The 18,501-nt window shown below is 43.5% G+C and overlaps 1 protein-coding gene and 1 long non-coding RNA gene across 4 annotated transcripts; one reads left to right on the forward strand and one right to left on the reverse strand.

The window, feature by feature from the left end:
* Positions 1-301: 301 nt before the first annotated feature.
* Positions 302-3,285, reverse strand: LOC123040321 (uncharacterized). 3 transcript variants are annotated; one of them, XR_006418120.1, is made up of 5 exons: positions 2,781-3,285; positions 2,544-2,614; positions 2,051-2,169; positions 1,903-1,965; positions 302-948 (listed from the first exon to the last, which is right to left on the reverse strand). It is a non-coding gene; the product is annotated as an uncharacterized lncRNA (long non-coding RNA). The 3 variants fall into 3 exon arrangements; XR_006418121.1 differs by having other exon boundaries at positions 2,544-2,696; XR_006418119.1 differs by having other exon boundaries at positions 2,051-2,696.
* Positions 3,286-14,819: 11,534 nt separating this feature from the next.
* On the forward strand, positions 14,820-18,244 carry LOC123040322 (uncharacterized). Its single transcript, XM_044463204.1, has 2 exons — positions 14,820-15,290; positions 18,177-18,244. The coding sequence occupies exons 1-2, from the start codon at positions 14,956-14,958 to the stop codon at positions 18,178-18,180; spliced, it is 339 nt and encodes a 112-aa protein (XP_044319139.1). The 5' UTR covers positions 14,820-14,955; the 3' UTR covers positions 18,181-18,244.
* The last annotated feature ends 257 nt before the right edge of the window (positions 18,245-18,501 follow it).

An 18,501-nucleotide genomic window follows, 5' to 3' on the forward strand; every position in this document is an offset into this window, starting at 1 on the left:
CGCATCATTTCATGCAAATACCTTATCAGGAGCAAGCGAAGCTGTCATACGAGATGACAAGGGGGATTTCATTGTTGCGGCTTCTTGGTTTGTACCGCATGTGCGTGATGATGATTTCGCTTGAACTGTTAGCAATAAGGAATGATATTTATCTCCTGGCAAGCGTTGGATGCACTAAAGCAGAGGTTGAATCAGACTTTTTGTTCACGGTGGAGTCAATTCTGGTCATGGATCATTATATGGAACCTGATAGTCCTATTGTTGCGGAATGCAAGCAATTATCCACCGATTTTACACAAGCTATCATTTGAACATTGTTTCAGAGAGGCAAACCAGGTGGCTGATGAATTAGAAAAACAAATTTTTAGTTCAAAAACTCCTGGTTCTTGGGATGATGTACTCCTGAACTTATTTTCTGACCTCCTCCTTTTAAATGATACTAGATGATTCCCCACGCGTTGCTGAGGAACATTTTGTAAGAATCAATTGAGCAGCAAACTTAATAGAGGTAGTTCAAATGAGGTTTTCATGAAAGAATAATATCACATAGGTCTCTCACCAAGTACCAGGCAACTGGTAGCATGCTTAAAACCATAGATGTTTTCCTATCCGTAGGAGAAACAAAGTAAACTAAGCCAATCAACTCATGCATGCTGATACTATAAAAATGGTAAATTAGGTTAGTTGAACTTAAAAGCTGAACAAAGGATGAAACAAAATTTACCTAGCCGAATGATCAAATAGGGAGGGCAGGGTGTGACTGTTGTATGCATGTATAGGGTGCCAGCAGCCCCATTTGAGCCACCCGCGGGAAATTTTCTCGTCAGATACTTGTATATTAATGGGAGCAGCAATAATACTATGCGGCAAGAACCACCGAATCGTCCTAGAACCTTGCCATCAGCAGAAAATCATCCGACACTTGCAACAGGTGGGCTCTGACCAAATCTGAAAATAAGCTTGTCATCCAGGACATATATGGTATCACAGTTGTTGAATGTAACATGTAATAGATAGAAGCAATCAGAATCATATTAACATGCTCTCTAAATAAGTATGCAGCCTAACAGAATTTGTATATGATAACTCGGTGCAAAAATTTAATTCAGATATGGGTGCTTGTGCTCTCTAAATAAGTATTGAGACTAATAGAACGTGCATATGATAACTTTGTCAAAAATAAAATTAGATATGGGACCTTGTGTACTAATGCGAGTAGCTGCGAGGGAGAGAAAAGGCAGGAGTGTCGTAGGATTTTAGCATAGGCCATATAAAAATGTCATAGGATGCTAACATGCATGCATATATATTAGCTTTTGAGAAAAACCTATGACATTCAGATATGAGTGACCTCTTCATATTCAACGCGGCAGTGATCTTTGATTTTAGCATAAGCCAAATAAAAATATCATAGGTTGCCAACAGGCATGCATATATATTAACTTTTGAGAAATTCCCCAATAAGTATGTACAAAAATAAACACAACCTAGGAAATGGAGGATTGATGAAAGTAAACTGAACTTGATGTAGCTGTTTACATAAGCCTGAACTTCATGTAGCTGTTTACAGAAGCCCATGTGTATCCCGCATATAATTAATTTGGAAGCCTATGTGCAGAGAAATAAACACGAATAATGTATCCATGTTGCACAAAGTGGCGATTTTCTTCTTCTAAGCAGAAGCACCTCTATCTATTTATGCATAAGAACGTTAGGTTTATATTTTATTCAAAAAACAGAGGTTGATTAGGACAAATTGATTGTCATGCATGGACCTGAGGAGCAAACAAAAATAAACCTAATTCAAGCGCCAAGAGGTGCATGTCGAATCAAATTTTAGGTGCTTAGCTAATTCATATTTCTGAATATTTTGCTCTCTGAATATCAGTGAATAATTCTTACCGTAAATTGCATATACCAATAATTTGGTAGCGCATGTTGAGAGTGAATGACATAGTTATGACCCTGCATCACAACATAGTGAGACGTCAGTTAAGACAAAGAGTCATGTTCTCAAGCATTGTTTACGAAGCTGAAAATATAGATTTACTTATTCTGGGTATGAGAGAGTCATGTTCTTCAGCGAGGTTAGATATTTTTACTTCTGAACACTTTCCATTCATCAGGATCTATCCTCCCATTGTTGCTCAAGTGTGCCTCCTTGAATGTCTGTTGGAATATAAGTTAGCATAAACATATGGATAGTTTTAGTGCTTCTTGCGCAGCAACATTCATCTAGATGTGGTGCACCTGCTGGTCCGCAATCTGTTTGACATCATCATCAAAAAGATGTAGGCCTGATTGATTCATGATTAACCTACCCAAACTGTCAAATTGTAAAGGTAGTGTGCGTGCTATACTTGGCGGATATAATGGGTTTCGTGTTACTTCTTCAATGAACCAAAGAGTACTGACAGAGCTGGAGAATAAGCATCTAAATGGACAAATAGCAGTGTATGGTGGTATGCCCAAAACATCTTGAAGTGGTCTGATCAGTTGTCAGGATTATGTGCAGAATAATTCAGTAAATAAAAGATACATACCTCTTCATATTCAACGTTGTTACTGATGCCTCGTAGATCCAATAGTCTGAATGCATCTATGAGAAGGACATCTTCAAATATGAAATAGGGAAAAGAATATATAAATACAAGTCATCCCAAACCGTATATGGCAGCCTACTGTTACTTGAATATCTACACATAGTCAAACGCACGCAGTCACACACTGAAAAAATGGTAGGAACCAAAGAAAGAAGGTGAGGGAGAAAGAGCCTGAACTGAAGTTGTCCCTCCTGATCCCCAACGGTGCTCCTCGGCATGGTCCGCGGGCGACGGACAGCACCCTTCCCCCACGGCGTTCCCGAGAGGCGGACAACATCTAGCATTAGCGGGACCCCTTCCTCTTCGCTCAACGGCTGCAGCTCTGCAACCGGCACTGTGTGCTTGCCGACGAGGCACGCCGCGTTGAACGGCAGGAGGATCATGACGGCAACAACATCAAGTCCGTCTCCTCATCTGCTTGTGCCACTCGGCTCGTCGATGGGCGGTGATCGATTTGGTGCGGAATGGTGGGCGTGGGAGGCGGCGACTCGCACCGGTGCCAGATTTGATAGGCGAACCAAAAAGATGAAGCAGCGGAGGCTTAATTTGTTGGGAAAAGGAGTGGAAGTGGAAGGGGAACAGGCTGCCCATAATCTGGCCGCTGCGTTCCTGCTGTGTTCTTGGAGATGAGAAGCCAAGGGAGGTGGAGTGAGTGACGTGGAGCCAACGCAAGGGGTGGAGAGACGACTGTTCTGTTCGCTGGCCAACCAGTAACGGAGGCAGATGAGGATGGAAAGAGGCATCGGTAGGCAGCCGCTCTTATGGGTCCTACTCCTACCGGCAGTAACTGAAGCAAACGTGGCTATTGTGATGGGTCCCGCATGTAAGCCTCTAATGAAACGCTGATGTGGCAGTGTTGCTGATGTGGATAGGCTGCATGTCAAGAGAAATAACATAGTGAGGATGAACTATTTAGGTATTATAGATGACCATTATTTGAGGAATAAATTGTGTTTACTATCAAAAAAATGCAGCGTGACCTAGCATCCTGGAGACCACGAGTTGATCCTCCTAGCTCCCAGCGTATACTCCTCTAAAAGAAAATGCATCCCAAAAAATTGATATTTTATCGGGCTTTCGGCTGTTGTGGGCTGCATCCAATGGGCCTAACACACGATGCTTCACATCACAATATGCGTTACCGTGAGAGTTATATCTCACTCCGCGCGAGATGGAGTAAGCTCTCGCTTGAAGCATTCAATGTAACAGGACAACCCAGTAGCTCTCACGCAGAATAGATATATACCTAAAAAGGGAGGGAGAACCAGGGATCTAACACAGGTACTGAAGACGCTAATGTGTTTGTCCAAAACTTGAAGACGCGAACGGGTTTTCTCTATGTTTTTCTCTGTTCTTACTTGTTTTTTTCTTTTATTTCTTATTTCCTTTCTTTTTCATCTGTTTTCTTTGTTTCTTTCTCAGTTTTCACTATTTTTTATTTTTTTATCTTTGTTTTCTTTATTTTTGTTTCTTTCTTTCTCGTTTTTCACTGGTTTTATTTGTTTCATTATTGGATTTCACCGAGTTCATTCTTTTTTTATAGATATATTCAGTTTTTTATTTTCTTCGTGTTGTTTTCATTTGTTTTTATAGGTTTTCTTTTTTCTTGTCTTCATTTTTCTTCGGTTTTTTTTTGTTTCTTTTCTCGTTCAATCGGATTTCTTTTGTTTTCTCTTGAGTTTTCAAAATCTTTCTATACACTTTTTTGGTATATATCTAATACATTCTTCTAATATATATTTGATATTTTTTTAATACAAGTTTAACATTTTTTGAAAACATGGTCAACACTTTTTATGTACACATAGATTTAACATCCTTGATTAACATTTTTCAAATAGAAGATTAAACATTTCATGATTACATAGTCAGCATTCTTTCTATACATTGTTTAACATCCTTGATCAACATTTTTCAAATACAAGACTCACATTTTATTATTACATAGTCAACATTTTTTCTATACATTGTTAACATTATTTCTTAATACTTTATTGTTATTTTACAAATAAAAGATTAACATTTTTAATACATGGTTAACATTTTTTTCAATACACATTTAACATTTTCCAAATGCTTGATTATCATTTTTCGAATAGGTGTTCAACATTTATTCAAATGCTTGACTAACATTTTTATATACATGATCATTTTTCTATTAACATTTAACATTTTTCAAATGCTTGATTAACCTACCATGTGACACATGTGTTAAGCAATTCATACTATTAAACAACAGCTTGATTAACATTTTTCAAATAGTGGTTCATTTTTTTCAAATGCTTGATTAACATTCTTTTATACATTATCAAATGTTTTTATCATTTCTTAATACACGGCCAACATTTTTTCTATACACATTTAACAATTTTTAAATGTTTGAATAACAGTTTTCAAATACTTTCTCAACATCTTCTGAAATGCCTTAATGAATATTTTTTAAATACATGATCAATTTTTTTCATACAGATTGGTTTTATTTTATACATTTTTTGTATACATGATAAACATTTTCTCTATATGCATTTAACATTTTCAAATGCTTGATCAACATTTTATATATTTTTTGTTGAATTTTTGTAATATTTATGTTTATAATATTTCTAAAGTCTAAACAAAAGTAAAAAAATAAAGCAAAACACGAAAACAGAAAACGTAAAAAAACAGAGAAAGGAAACAAGGCGGTGGCCTCCCGGCACCTAGGCCAGCCCATCTAGCGCCTCGCTTCAGGCGAGTCTTCCTTTGGACTCGCTAGAAGCGAGATGCTGAACCCGCCTCTAAAGATTTCTAGGGGAATTTCTATCAAGTTTGGATCAGAATCAATGTCAACAAACCGTTGAAGAATGCCCTGTCAATGATATGGGATGGAAAGAGGAAGATATACAAAGTGAAGTACGAAAAACTTCCTGATTGGTGCGCTGTGTGTGGTATGTTGCGTCATCTTTACAAGGAGCTTGACAATGGGATTCATCCTCTATCTGCCCTTGTGTTCAAGGAGCTGAGAGCGGAATGGTTTATGCGCTCGGGCCACTGTCCTGGAGGCGGCCGTGGGCGTCGAGGACGCCGAGGAGGAAAAAATGGTGGACATGGAGGCCTTTAATAGAACAGAGAGGAGGATGACAATGCAGATTATACGAGTGAGGGAGAAAACACAACAGAGAGAGGAGGATGACAATGCAGATTATACGAGTGAGGGAGAAAACAACAACCTTGGCAGAAATCGGAATAACAGATCTGCGGCTGGGTTAGCCAATGCAAATTCAGTCTAGAATCTTGATGACCAGGCAAACAGCCAGTTAGCAATTGTTCCCAACCCCCTCTGAACAGAAACCAAAAACGGTCCAAGGCAACTGTTGAAGACAATGTTAGTGTGAATTTGTTGGCAAAAAACTTGGTGGCCTCCCTAGAGGAGCACCCCTGGGCCCAATGAGTACCATCGTTTGGAATTGTCGTGGGGCGGGCAACCCTGCGACAATTTGTAAGCTTTGTGAAATCACGAAGTGTTTTGCCCCAGCGATCCTGTGCATTCTTGAAACTCAGATAGAAGGGTCGAGAGTTGAAAATCTTTCTGTTTTTTTAGGTTTTAATAAAGCTTTTGCTGTTAGTAGTGTTGGAAGAAGCGGTGGTCTTGGTGTATTTGGGAATGATGCAATAAAAGCAAGTGTTATTGGTTACTCTCCTTATCATATAGACATGGAAGTTCACGAACTGGGCAATACTCCCTTCAGGTTCACCTTTGTTTATGGTGAGGCGCAGGTCCCGGAACGCTATAAAACTTGGGACACATTGCGAGGCTAGGGTCCGGCTAGGGTCCGGTGCAACCTGAAATAGTGCAGGGGACAAAGGAAAAGCTACGTTCACTATACAATCTCTATTCCTAATGGAGCAGTTGGTAGTCTCGCTTTCAGGGTTTTTTTCGTTCCACCACTTTTGTCCGGGTTTTTTTCCGTAGGTTAACCGTCGTAGATTTTTTTTGATGTTGGTTTCTTATTCACCGGTTTATTTACCCCTCAGCTCTTTCCTTGCAAATCAGCACTTTCCAAACGTGCACGCAATCACGGATCTAAATTTACTAACTTATCCAAATCAACCGATACCTTCCATTATTGCAAATTTCTTTAGGAAACAAATAATAAATTTTAAGAAAACAAATAAAAGATTTTAAAGACGCATCATACTTTACTAACAATCACTAAAAATCAAATCTAAATTAATTAACCTTACCTTAAATCACTCAATCACTTTAATTAGAAAACATTTTCTTTCCTAACTGCAGTTGGTAGTCTCGCTTTCAGGTTTTTTTTCGCCCCACCACTTTCGTCCGGTTTTTTCGTAGGTTAATCGTCGTAGATTTTTTTCGATGCTGGTTTCTTATTCACCAGTTTATTTACCCCTCAGCTCTTTCCTTGCAAATCAGCACTTTCCAAACATGCACGCAATCACGGATCTAAATTTACTAACTTATCCAAATCAACCGATACCTTCCATTATTGCAAATTTCTTTAGGAAACAAATAATAGATTTTAAGGAAACAAATAAAAGATTTTAAAGACACATCATACTTTACTAACAATCACTAAAAATCAAATCTAAAGTAATTAACCTTACCTTAAATCACTCAACCACTTTAATTAGAAAACATTTTCTTTCCTAACTGCACCCGCTTAGTGTGCACATAACAATCCGAAGTAATTAGAGTCACATGATTGAATCCATTTATTTAGAGCGACATGATTGAATTCATTTATTAACAATAATCCTCACCAAAAATGCGTTTAGCAATTTTAGAGGGCGGACCAAAACTCTGCCATTCGCTCGCCCGCGTTTGTTTAGGTACAGGAAAAAATGGCATAATATATGGAAACAACACGACCGGGGCGGCGGCGCAATCTTCGGGGATAGGGGGTCGGAGGAGAAGGATTGGCCTGGCAGCATGATCGGGGTGCTTCCCCGCAGCCGCGGCCGTCCTCGCGATGCCACCTACCCGAAATCAAGGCTGCTCCCTGCCGTCAGCCGAGGCGACGCCGCCTGCCCTCCTACCGACGGTCCGCTGCCGCGTGCAGCTACGGCGGGAGGAGTAGCGACGGGGCCGAGGTCCTTCATGCGTTCCGGGATGGAGGCCATGATTTCGTCGAGGTCGTTGCTGCCTCCTACACTCAGGTTGTGTCGCCGAGATCGAGGTGAGCATGAGGAGCTGTGGCCACCGCCATGGTCACCCCATCGCAGGGGATGGAGCACGCCGTCGGCCTACAGCTTGTGGAGATCACTGTTGCTCTTCAGGTCGCGTGGTGACTGGATCTTGCCGATGTGTCCCTCCCCAACGACCTCCTCTTCGCCCGGTTGGCCGGCATGGATCTCGCCACTGCTGCCCTCAACTTCTCTGCCTCGAGCTGGACGGTCAGCCACCATGGATCCCCCAGCTGGAGGGTCACGTGAACCAGCCATCCTCCCATGCTACAGCGGCGAGAAGGTGACATGGCTCTCCGTACACGAAGAGTGGAGTTCAGTCAAGTACTTATATACTTGGCCTCTATTGTTGATCCATGTACATGGAGAAGAACAGACAACCGTTCATTCATGCTTCGTTCCACTCCTTTGCGCTACATTACTGGAGGTGACATTTTCCTATCTCTCTATGTTGTAACAAGCCTGTTGCCTGCATAGTTAATGGATTTTTTATTTAAATTTATCACTGCTTAGTGCTTTGTTGCAATTGTTCACCCAAGATTCTTATATATAATCTGAACGTATGTAGGCATACTTAGCTTTGCTATTCCATTTTTTCTTGCGCATAAAAATAAGAGTATTGTCCAGGTTAGGTATTCAATTGAGTATGGTATTTGGATTGCTATCAGAATGTCTTTTCTATGCATGTGATTTCTCACATCTGGTTATAATATTTGTGAAGACGTGCATTGCATGTGCACTTGGAAGCGGACCCGTGGCCCGCGCTGGACGGCGCCGACGCCGACCCGAGCCACCTCGTCAGCGTATTCTTGGAGCTGTGGCTGGTCGATTTACATGAAATTAATTCCCTCAGTTCTGGTGGCAAATATAATACACATAATCCATATTGTTATGCACTAGCGTGTATGTGTGAAATAGATGGATTATGGTCCCGTATCCAATAAGATGGATATGTGTGTGTGTTAGAGAGAGAGGGAGAGGGGGATAGAGAGTGAGGAAGAGGGAGGGAGAGTGTGTGTCTGTGTGTGTGTGAGATTTGATGGTAAAAAAGATCGCCAATGTCGTAATATTGAACTCTTAAAATTAATGTGGCCCCATTGCAACGCACGGGCGTTTTTCTAGTGATCTTAGCACTTGGGACTGGGAGGTTTTCGGCAACGTGCAACGGGAGATTCAAAAACTGCAACGTGGCTTGACTGTTCTACGGGCGATCCCAGACCGATCTGGTCTGACTCGCGCTGAAACAAAAATCTATGACAGGCTAGTGGAACTTTACAACTACAAAGAAATTCTTTGCTGGCAGAGAGCTCGTATTGAATGGCCTGCAAATGGGGATAAAAACACATATTTTTTCCATTTGAGGGCAAGTCGCCGTCACTAGAAGAATCAAATAAAATCTCTGCAGTTGGCAGATGGAAGAGTCACAGATGTTTTGGGAGAGATGGAAGAGCATGCAACAAACTTTTATAGCAGCCTGTATACTTCGGAAGGAGTGCATGGGATGGAGAATGTGCTAAAGTTTGTACCTGTGAAAGTCACTCCGGCGATGAACGAGTTATTGAACGCTCCATACACCCAAGATGAAGTTAAGGAGGTTCCATTTCAGATGTTCCCAACCAAGGCACCTGGTCCAGATGGTTTCCCCGCACACTTCTTTCAACGTCATTGGGATACTTGTGGCCAAGATGTGACGAAGGTTGTCCTACACATAATCGAGGGCACAGAGTCAGCTGAATGTATTAATGACACTTTGTGATACCTAAGGTAAAAAATCCCACTTCCTTGACCCAGTTCAGGCCCATCTCCCTTTGTAATGTGTTATATAAAATTGCTTCTAAGGTCATCTCCAGCCGGTTAAAGCAAGTTTTGCCAGAAATTATATCAGAAGAACGGTCTGCTTTTGTCATAGGCAGGCCCATAACAGATAACATTATTATAGCCTATGAGTGTTTTCATTTCATGAAGAGGAACTCAACACAGAGGAACATATATTGCGCACTGAAGTTGGACATGATGAAGGCTTACGATAGAGTTGAGTGGGACTATCTCCAAGCCATAATGTTAAAGCTGGGTTTTACTGAGAGGTGGGTTGCAATTGTTATGAGCATGGTGAGACCAGTAAAAAATTCAGTTCTATTAATGGGTAGATATTAAAAGAGTTTCGTCCTTCACGTGGGATCCGGCAGGGAGACCCAATTTCTTCATATCTTTCTTGTTAGCAGCAGAGGGCCTTTCGTGCCTTTTAGAAACTATCAACGAGTCATGCATCACCATTGAGGGGGATACAGGTGGCACCTTCAGCACCAACAGTAAACCACTTGTTATTTGTAGATGACAACCTGTTGTTTTTCAGGGCTAGTACCATTGGAGCAAATGAGGTTAACCAGTTGTTGGATACTTATTGTTAGGCCTCTGAACAGCGTATCAACCATGACAGATCTTCTATATGTTTTAGTAAGAGATGCCCTGAACCTCTCAAATTGGAAGTAAAAGAATTGTTACAAGTGCCTACCAAAGCTCTGAGTGCAAAATATTTGGGAATGCCTACTCAGGTGGGCTCATCCAAGAACGGTTCTTTCAAATAAGGAGCAAGGTCCAAGGATGGATTGAAAAAACAATGTCCTCTACTAGTAAGGAGATTCTTGTTAAAGCGGTGGCCCATGCAGTTCCAGTTTTTTTCCATGTCATGTTTCAAATTATCAAGGGGTTTGTGCGAGCATCTAAATATGTTAATCAGAAAATTTTGGTGGGGAAGTAAGGATGGTCAACACAAGCCTAGCTGGGTCTCATGGGAAGCTATGACACAACAGAAGAGTATGGGCGGATTGGGATAAGGATTTCGAGCTTTTTAACTTGGCACTCTTGGCAAAACAATCATGGAGGTTAATCCAGAATCCTGATTCTCTAAGTGCTAAAATTCTAAAGGGTGTTTATTTCCCAAATTGTTCTATTTTGGAGGCAGAGCTGGGTAACTATCCGAGCCAGATTTGGAGGGAAATTATTGAGGGATGCGGTGTTCTTAAACAGGGCCTGATAAGGAGAATCGGCAATGGTCAGAGTACAAAGATATGAAGTGATAACTCGATCCCTAGAGGGGAAATGATGAGGTCTTATGGCTGCCGCATAACTAACCCACCAGAGTTGGTCTCGGCCTTCATCGGCCATACATCATCCGCATGGGATGTGAACAAGCTAGAAGAGTGTTGCCTGCCGATTGATATTGCAGCGATCATTCAAATTCCCTTGTGCACAACGGATATCCCTGATGAGTGGGCATGGAATTTTGAGAAGAGTGGCAGCTTTACAATCCAGTCAGCTTATAGAATGCTAGTGAATACAAAGTTGAGAAGAGAAGCTTGGCTAGATGGCACGTCGGGGTCTTCTAGCAATGATCGCGACGCTGATTCATAGAAACGCCTATGGGAAACAGATGTGCGAGGAAAAATACGTATGTTCTTGTGGAGGATCGCAAAACAGTCTTTGCCGACGGAAGATGTGAGATCACATAGGAAAATGTATATAACAAGTTCATGTGCTATTTGCGGAGCTCGGGACTCGTGGCGTAACTCTCTTCTGGAGTGCACAATGACAAGATGTGTATGGGCTAAGGTTGATGGGGAACTCGTAGAGCACTTGTGTGAGACAACAGAGCAAAATGCAAAGCAATGGTTATTTGCTATGATTGAGTCATTAACACATGAGGCGTTCATTACACTTGCGGTAACACTTTGGTCAATATGGTGGGCTAGAAGAAAAGCTATACACAATGATATCTATCAAACTCCAGAAGCAACACATTATTTCATCTCCAGGTTCCTTGCTGACCTGGAGCTGTTACCGGCGAAGCCTAGCAAGACACCGATTATAAATGGAGCTGCAGTTGGGAGACCTGAAGCACCATCAAGGGGTTTTGCTAAAATACATGTTGATGCTAGTGTATCGCGGGAGCATGCAAGGGGAGCTGCAGCCGTAGTGTGTAGGGATGACGCCGGAATTTTTTTAGGAAGTTCCTCCATGGTGATTAGGGGCATACCAGATGTTGCGACGCTCGAGACCACATTACTAGGGACAAGCGTAGCAGTAGCACAGGTCTAAGGGCTATCAGTAGCGCGGCGCACCGTGCTATTGATACGGCGCTACAACTAACGTTTAGCAGTAGCGCATTTTGACACACGCTACTGCTAAGTGGCTTATCAGTAGCGTTTTCCTGTCCAGCGCTAAAGAGCGCTACTACTATATTTTCACATATCTTTCTTTTGCTACGTATTTGCGATGTTTTTGTACAAGTGTTATACATTATTCTAATCATATCGTAAACATGCAATATGCTCATCATATCATGCACATAATAGTCTCATCATATCATCCAACACAAATCATGTGGTCACATCATAATCACGGTATAACGATACAAGTTAACTGACATGTCTCATCATAATTACTTCTTGAGGCGCCGGTTCGGATCCCTCTCTCGCACTAGCATGAACCTAAACTAACTATTTTCCGCTTCGGCTTTGCTATCGGACCCTCTCTGGCTGTCGCTCGGAAACTGGTACACCTGGGCCTGACACTCAGGCCACTCGTCGCATACTCCTGGCGTAGCACTTCTTCGTCATTGATGATCTATGTACCTGCATCGTCACATGAGTCGATAATATGCAACATATATAGTTGAGCAACAGAACGAGACAGAGTTGGCAAAAATAGAAGCAGCATATCATAAGCATAAATAACAAAGTTCATCGTACCTAAAATGCCCTAACTAGAGTGATCTTCGCTAGTTGAGGAGGACGGTTTAATTACATCACAAAGTTTCGTCGTGCATAACTCAAAGTTTGGTCACAGAGAAAGTATGGACTAAACGAACACATTGTCATATATCGTCAATCACTCCATCATATCGTGCCATCCATCCAAATCCGGGTTATAGTCCCCGAGCGCAGTGAAAGGCTTCAGGTCGAGACGCTGAGCGGCTACGCGTGTTCGGACGTCTTCCCACGACATTTCCCCTTCTTCGTAGAACATCCCTGTTTTTTCAGGGACCTCCTTCACGATGCTTTTGGGCAAGTTCACGCTGGATGTGATAGAACTCAGCTCGGAGTCGATGATCCGGGACATCTCCTAGTTTCTTTGCCCATTGCAGAATATTGGCATCATCTGATCTAGGTGACATGCGTAGGTTCTGGTGATCCCGCCTGTACTCCAGCATGTGGTGGAGGACATAGAATTCATCAGAGAATGAATTGATAAAGGCAAACGTGGATGGTGCGGTGTTAAGTTCTACGGGTAATGGAGGAGGAGGGGTGGTCCTTCGCGACCAAGGCGGTGCTTTTCGGGGCGCTCTAGCCCATCTTTTCCCTAATTGTTCTAAGCCAGAGATGGTTGAACTGTTGGCTTGCCGCAAAGCTCTACTGTTTGGGTAGGAGCTTAGTGTCCAGAGGTTGCATATTGAGATGGATAGCAAAGAAGCGGTCTCCATGATCAACGGAGAAAATAGAAATCTTTCTCAGATGGGCCCATTAGTTGAGGATATTAAGAGGCTCATGCAAGGTTGGCATGGTTGCAAGATCTCCTGGAGAAGAAGGACTTCAAATAAAGCTGCTCATACCTTAGCTAGGTTAGCTGTAGGTGATGGGGTGTGTGTGGAGTGGCGGCATGCTCCGCCTGATTGTATTATAAGTGTCCTTGCGGATGAGATCCCTGACTACTTCTAAGTAATATAAGTTGTTTTCCTCAAAAAAAAAAACAAAGCGTGTCCTGCCGATGTGCACGTACACACAATTTCAATCCAAATCTTTTTTCTTTCTTTCTTTTTTGAGGATGGAAATCCAAATTAACTTTTCCCCCTTTTTTCTTATTTAATTTTCTCATTTGATTTGACGCAATAGGTGCTTGCATCAAGCAAAATAATGCGCAAAGGCTCTGGTGGACGGTGATTTTCCTTTCATACCCTAATCTAAGGCCAACTCCACCGCACGACCATAAATCTTACCCCATTTTGTCCGGATTTTGTCCGTATGGGATAGAAATAGGGAGAACAAACGCCGGACGGAGGCCGGACAAACTCGCTGCACCCACCGCTGCTACCCCATATTTTGTCCGGATTTTGTCCGTGGTGGGTGCACGTGGTGGGCCAGGTACAGAAAAGGAGAGAGTGACAGGTGGGGGCGAGGGCGGACACAGACTGACGACGAGGACGCGAAGACGTCCGCTTTCTGTCCTCTTTGGCCCCAAACCGAGAGCAACTTTGGTCTGGAAATGGGGCAAAAGCGGACACAGATCGGACGAAACGTCCGTATGCTCCCATGCGTTGGGTCGTTTGGTTTGTCCGTTTTACCCCAAACGGACACAAACGGACGATTTGGGGTAAATTTGGGTCACGCGGTGGAGTTGGCCTAAACAACTTCACTCGAGTCGATGCTTCACCACGTCGACCACACCGGTCCAAGACCGCCCGCCGCCTGCGACAACGAATAGGTGACCGGCCCCTCAAACTGGGGCCACCCCAGAGTACCAGCGCTTGCCCCGGCTCAAAGGCACCCTGCCCCCGAGGCTTTGCGCTAAGGCCAAGGAGGGCCAACATCGGCGACCGATCAAGGCCGCCGCGGCGAAAGCCTATTGGGCCTTCCGCCACTACAATCACGACGACTGGCGGCGGCGGGGGGGGGGGGGGGGGGGGGGGCATGCATGCATACGAGGTCACACATTCCCCTTGCAAGACTACAATTTATTTATTCGTTATATAGGAGAAGGAGAAGGAGAAAACTTCCCAGACACAGCCCCAACATCGACTTGTTTTCCGATTTGAACAAAATCAGATAACTACAACATTTTTTATCCCTAAAAGATCCATTTTATTTACGGACGATTGTGATCGGCTCTGACACAAGGACCGACCCGTGGGGTGTGCGGATGGACCAACGAGGTGGAATCGATCCGTGTGACTTTTTTTTTTTTTGAGGAAAATCGATCCGTGTGACTTAGAGCAGCAAGAGTAACGAAACAGCAGCAGCCAGCCAGCCACGTCCATATCCTTCTCTCCGAAGCGAACGAAACCAATCAGTCCCGTCCCGACCTCCCCGCTCCCGAACCCTCGCCTCCCCACATCTCAATCTCATCTCATCGGCGCCGCCCCGCCTCCCTCACTCACACCTCGCCGCCGCCCATGGCCACCGCCCTCTTCCTTCCCGCACCTCCCCTCCCATTCCCTCCCTCACCAGAAGAGAAGAGAAGAGAAGGGAGCAGCGGGCAGATCAGGCGGCGGCTACGATCCGGCCATGGGACTGGAGCTCCATCGCCACTGATGAATATCGCGAGCGAGCGGCCGTGCGTGCGTCAGGACACGCTCGTCAAGGCCCCCGCCTCCTTCCTTCCTTCCTTGTGCTCGGCCATGCCTAGCGCTAGCAGCAAGGAGGAGGATCTACTACCCTACAGAAGGAAAGGAAGAGGCCGCCGGCGAGCGAGGCACGGCCACGGCGTTGGACAGCTGCTCCTCCCAAGGTAACCAACCCCTGCTCTTCTTCCCCCAATTCTATTTGCATCTGCATGCGTACACAACTTCAGTTCTGTACATATTTAGTTCAAACTGAACCCCAACCCCAACCCATTGGCTGAAGCATTTACATGCGAATATGTAAACCTGACCCAAATTAAAAAAAAAATCCAAACTGCATATATACCATCCGTCCGTCAAGTGAAATCCACCAAACCAACCCACTCCAATCCATGACCGACAGTAACAACACAACCATCTCAAAGTTTTGGTTTTGGACTACTAGTGAATCCAATTTCCAATCTGAGCCTACCCATCAGCTGAAGCATTGAGCTCTGTACCTATGTTCAGTTCAGTTTGGTCAACTGATTAGCAAATCAGTGAGGGCAGGTTCCAATTTACTACTCCCTTCGTTTCTAAACATTTGTCTTTCTAGAAATTTCAACAAGTTTCTAAATATTTTCCAGCCGGCGTCTCCTCTATCTCCACTTTACTCCCTTTTATGGATTCTCTTGATTTGGTCCATAAATAGCTAATTGTTCGTGAAAAAAATATATTTAGAATCCCATGCATTCATTAATAACTAATGGCAATATCGGAGCGGATATCTTTGTTTTAGTGAAATATATATATGTTTAAATTCAGGTTAAAGAACATAAAATAATACTTATCAATTCCCACAAGTTTAGACTTGATTGTCCTCGAGCAACATGGAGAGAAATCGATGCGTCCCCTTCCGGTCGTTGTCATGGCACGTGAGGCCCAGCAGCAGGGGTCATTCCGTGTTGCCCTTGTCGATGCAGCATCCGTCAGTTGTTTCGATTCAACTTGTTCTCGCGGTACGATGTGAGAAGGTGAATTTTTATTGGATCTCGTCCTCTGTTTGAGTTGTATACGTTTTCCCTTCTTTAATGGAGTCGTAGAAGAATCGGTCAGCGGCATGAGGGGGAGAGACCTGCGCGTGTGGATGACGGGAGGAGGCACAACTAACTATTTCTTACATTTTCCCCCTCGTATTATGAAGCCCACTCATGTCTCTAGCGGCCTATAAAAAAGCAGGTCGCATGCCTAGCTCAATATATACCCGCAAACACGTGCATGGTATGAGGCTGCCTTGTTTTGCCACTGCATATCAAAAAGGCTTTCGTCCTGCTTTATAAATAAAGCAAATGTTTTGTCAGTGTGTACGAAACATTTTTGAATTGTGAGTTGAATTTCAGATTTTAATGGGCCTTTTTTGGGGAGTAGTTTCTAGCTCCCATTGCTGCGTCGCATTTTTTTCTGAGGGTAAAGCTAAGTTTTATTTATCAAAAGCCATAATGTATGGGATACAATTGAGTAAGTGCAAACCTAGCTAAACGGTGTGCTTCTACATTAACAACGCGACTTTTGAAAATAAAATTACATTGGAATTGGGGAACTCCTATAGGCTGCTCTCTGCAGCAAAGAGCGACTGTTTCGCACAGGCGACTCAATGACTGGGCCGGCCCATGAAGATCGAGACCAACATCAAACACGCACTATGATGCAAAAGAAATGGCGGTCACAGTGATTCAAGCACGGGATCAAGTGCTATACACGACCTAATGCTACCAGTTGAGCTAGCAGTCATATCTGAGCATATGGTAGTGTCAACAATAACAAATGAACACGCTACGTGGATCTGAATTATCTTAGGACTTTTAGAAGCATTATTTATCAAAAAACGGAATGTTGAATATTCAGCAAAGGTCATTGCTACTTCTTGAGCTTGCGTTATTTTTTCCTTAAAGAGGAAAGAGTGATGCAGCAAAGGTCATTGCTACTTCTTAAGCTTGCGTTGAATTTTTCCTTTAAAGGAAAGGGTGATACAACAAAGTAGAGATATGTATTTTCCTCAGTTAAGATCAAGATATCAATCTAGTACGAGGCATAAGCAGGTCTCCAATATATGCACCTGTACAAACTAACAAATACTTGCACACACTACTAGGGAAAAGCCTATACACAGAATCTTACCAGCAACGCTCTTCAAAATACCACGCTACTGCTACTTAGCAGCAGCGCGTGTGACCGAAACGCGCTGCTGACTTGGAAATAGCAGTAGCGCGTGCACCGCATACAGCGCTACTGCTATAGTTGCCATGACCTCGCCCCCCCTGCTAGCTATAGCAGTAGCGCACTTTACTATAGACCGCTATTGCTATTCAGGTTAGCTGTAGCGCGTTTCGGGAAACGCGCTACAACTATCCCTACCTTATCCCCATGCGCACGACCGGCCCTCTCACTCACACTCTCACTCTCGCCCGCGTAAACCGTCGTCGTGCGTCGCCGCCGCCGCCGCCTTCGTCCGTCCGCCGTCGAGGTACTCCCCTCCTTCCGTCCCTCCTCCATCCTCCTCGCACATCCTCCCTCCTCCTGCGGCCGCCCCTCCCTCCTCCGCCGTCGCTCTCCTCCCTCCGCATGTGGTCGCCCCTCCTCCCTCCTCCGCCGGCAGCCCTCCTCCCACCGCCCTCGACCTCGCCGCCCCTACCTACCTCTCCGTCGCCCCCCACCCCCTGCCACTAGTTAGTACTAAATTTAGTAGTAGTAGATGTTAATTTAGGGTTAGCTAGTACTAGATGTTGCTTAGTTAGTACTAGATTTTTAGTAGTAGTAGTGGTAGTTGAACTACTTTAGTTGTAGTTGAACTAGTTTAGTAAGTAAATTAATAAACTAGTTGAACTAGTTGAATTAACAGAACTAATCTATTTTTAGCAAGATAATTAATATAACTAGTTGAACTACTTTATTTTTAGAAAGAACTAGTTTTTTTTCTATTTATAGTAAGTTTATATTTAGTAAGAACTAGTTGAATTAATAAAACTAGTTGAACATGTCATGTTTGTTGTTAGTGATAACTTATATGGTTTCAGGTGACCTCCGTCGTCCCCGTCACCGACCCCCTCCGACATCCCCGCCGTCGTCCCAGTCACCGACCCCCTCCGACATCGAGGTGAGACCAGCCAAATATCCTTGTATATCTTGTGTTGTTACTCAAATAGGATATGTGGTTGCCCAAGTGGCCGTTCATGTTCAGTTTACATCTCCGAGTGGCCTATGTTTTGCCGGAGTGTTGATTAATTTCCTTTCCGGCAAATTTCAGGCGCTTGATATGTCCTTTTTTTAGCAAAGGTCATGCTGGATTTTGTCGTGAATTTTGGCATGACTTGTGCTAGAATATGTACAAGTTTAATCTTT

Source organism: Triticum aestivum, chromosome 2B, assembly GCF_018294505.1.
Source record: "Triticum aestivum cultivar Chinese Spring chromosome 2B, IWGSC CS RefSeq v2.1, whole genome shotgun sequence".
In the NCBI taxonomy this organism is placed as follows: Eukaryota; Viridiplantae; Streptophyta; class Magnoliopsida; order Poales; family Poaceae; genus Triticum; species Triticum aestivum.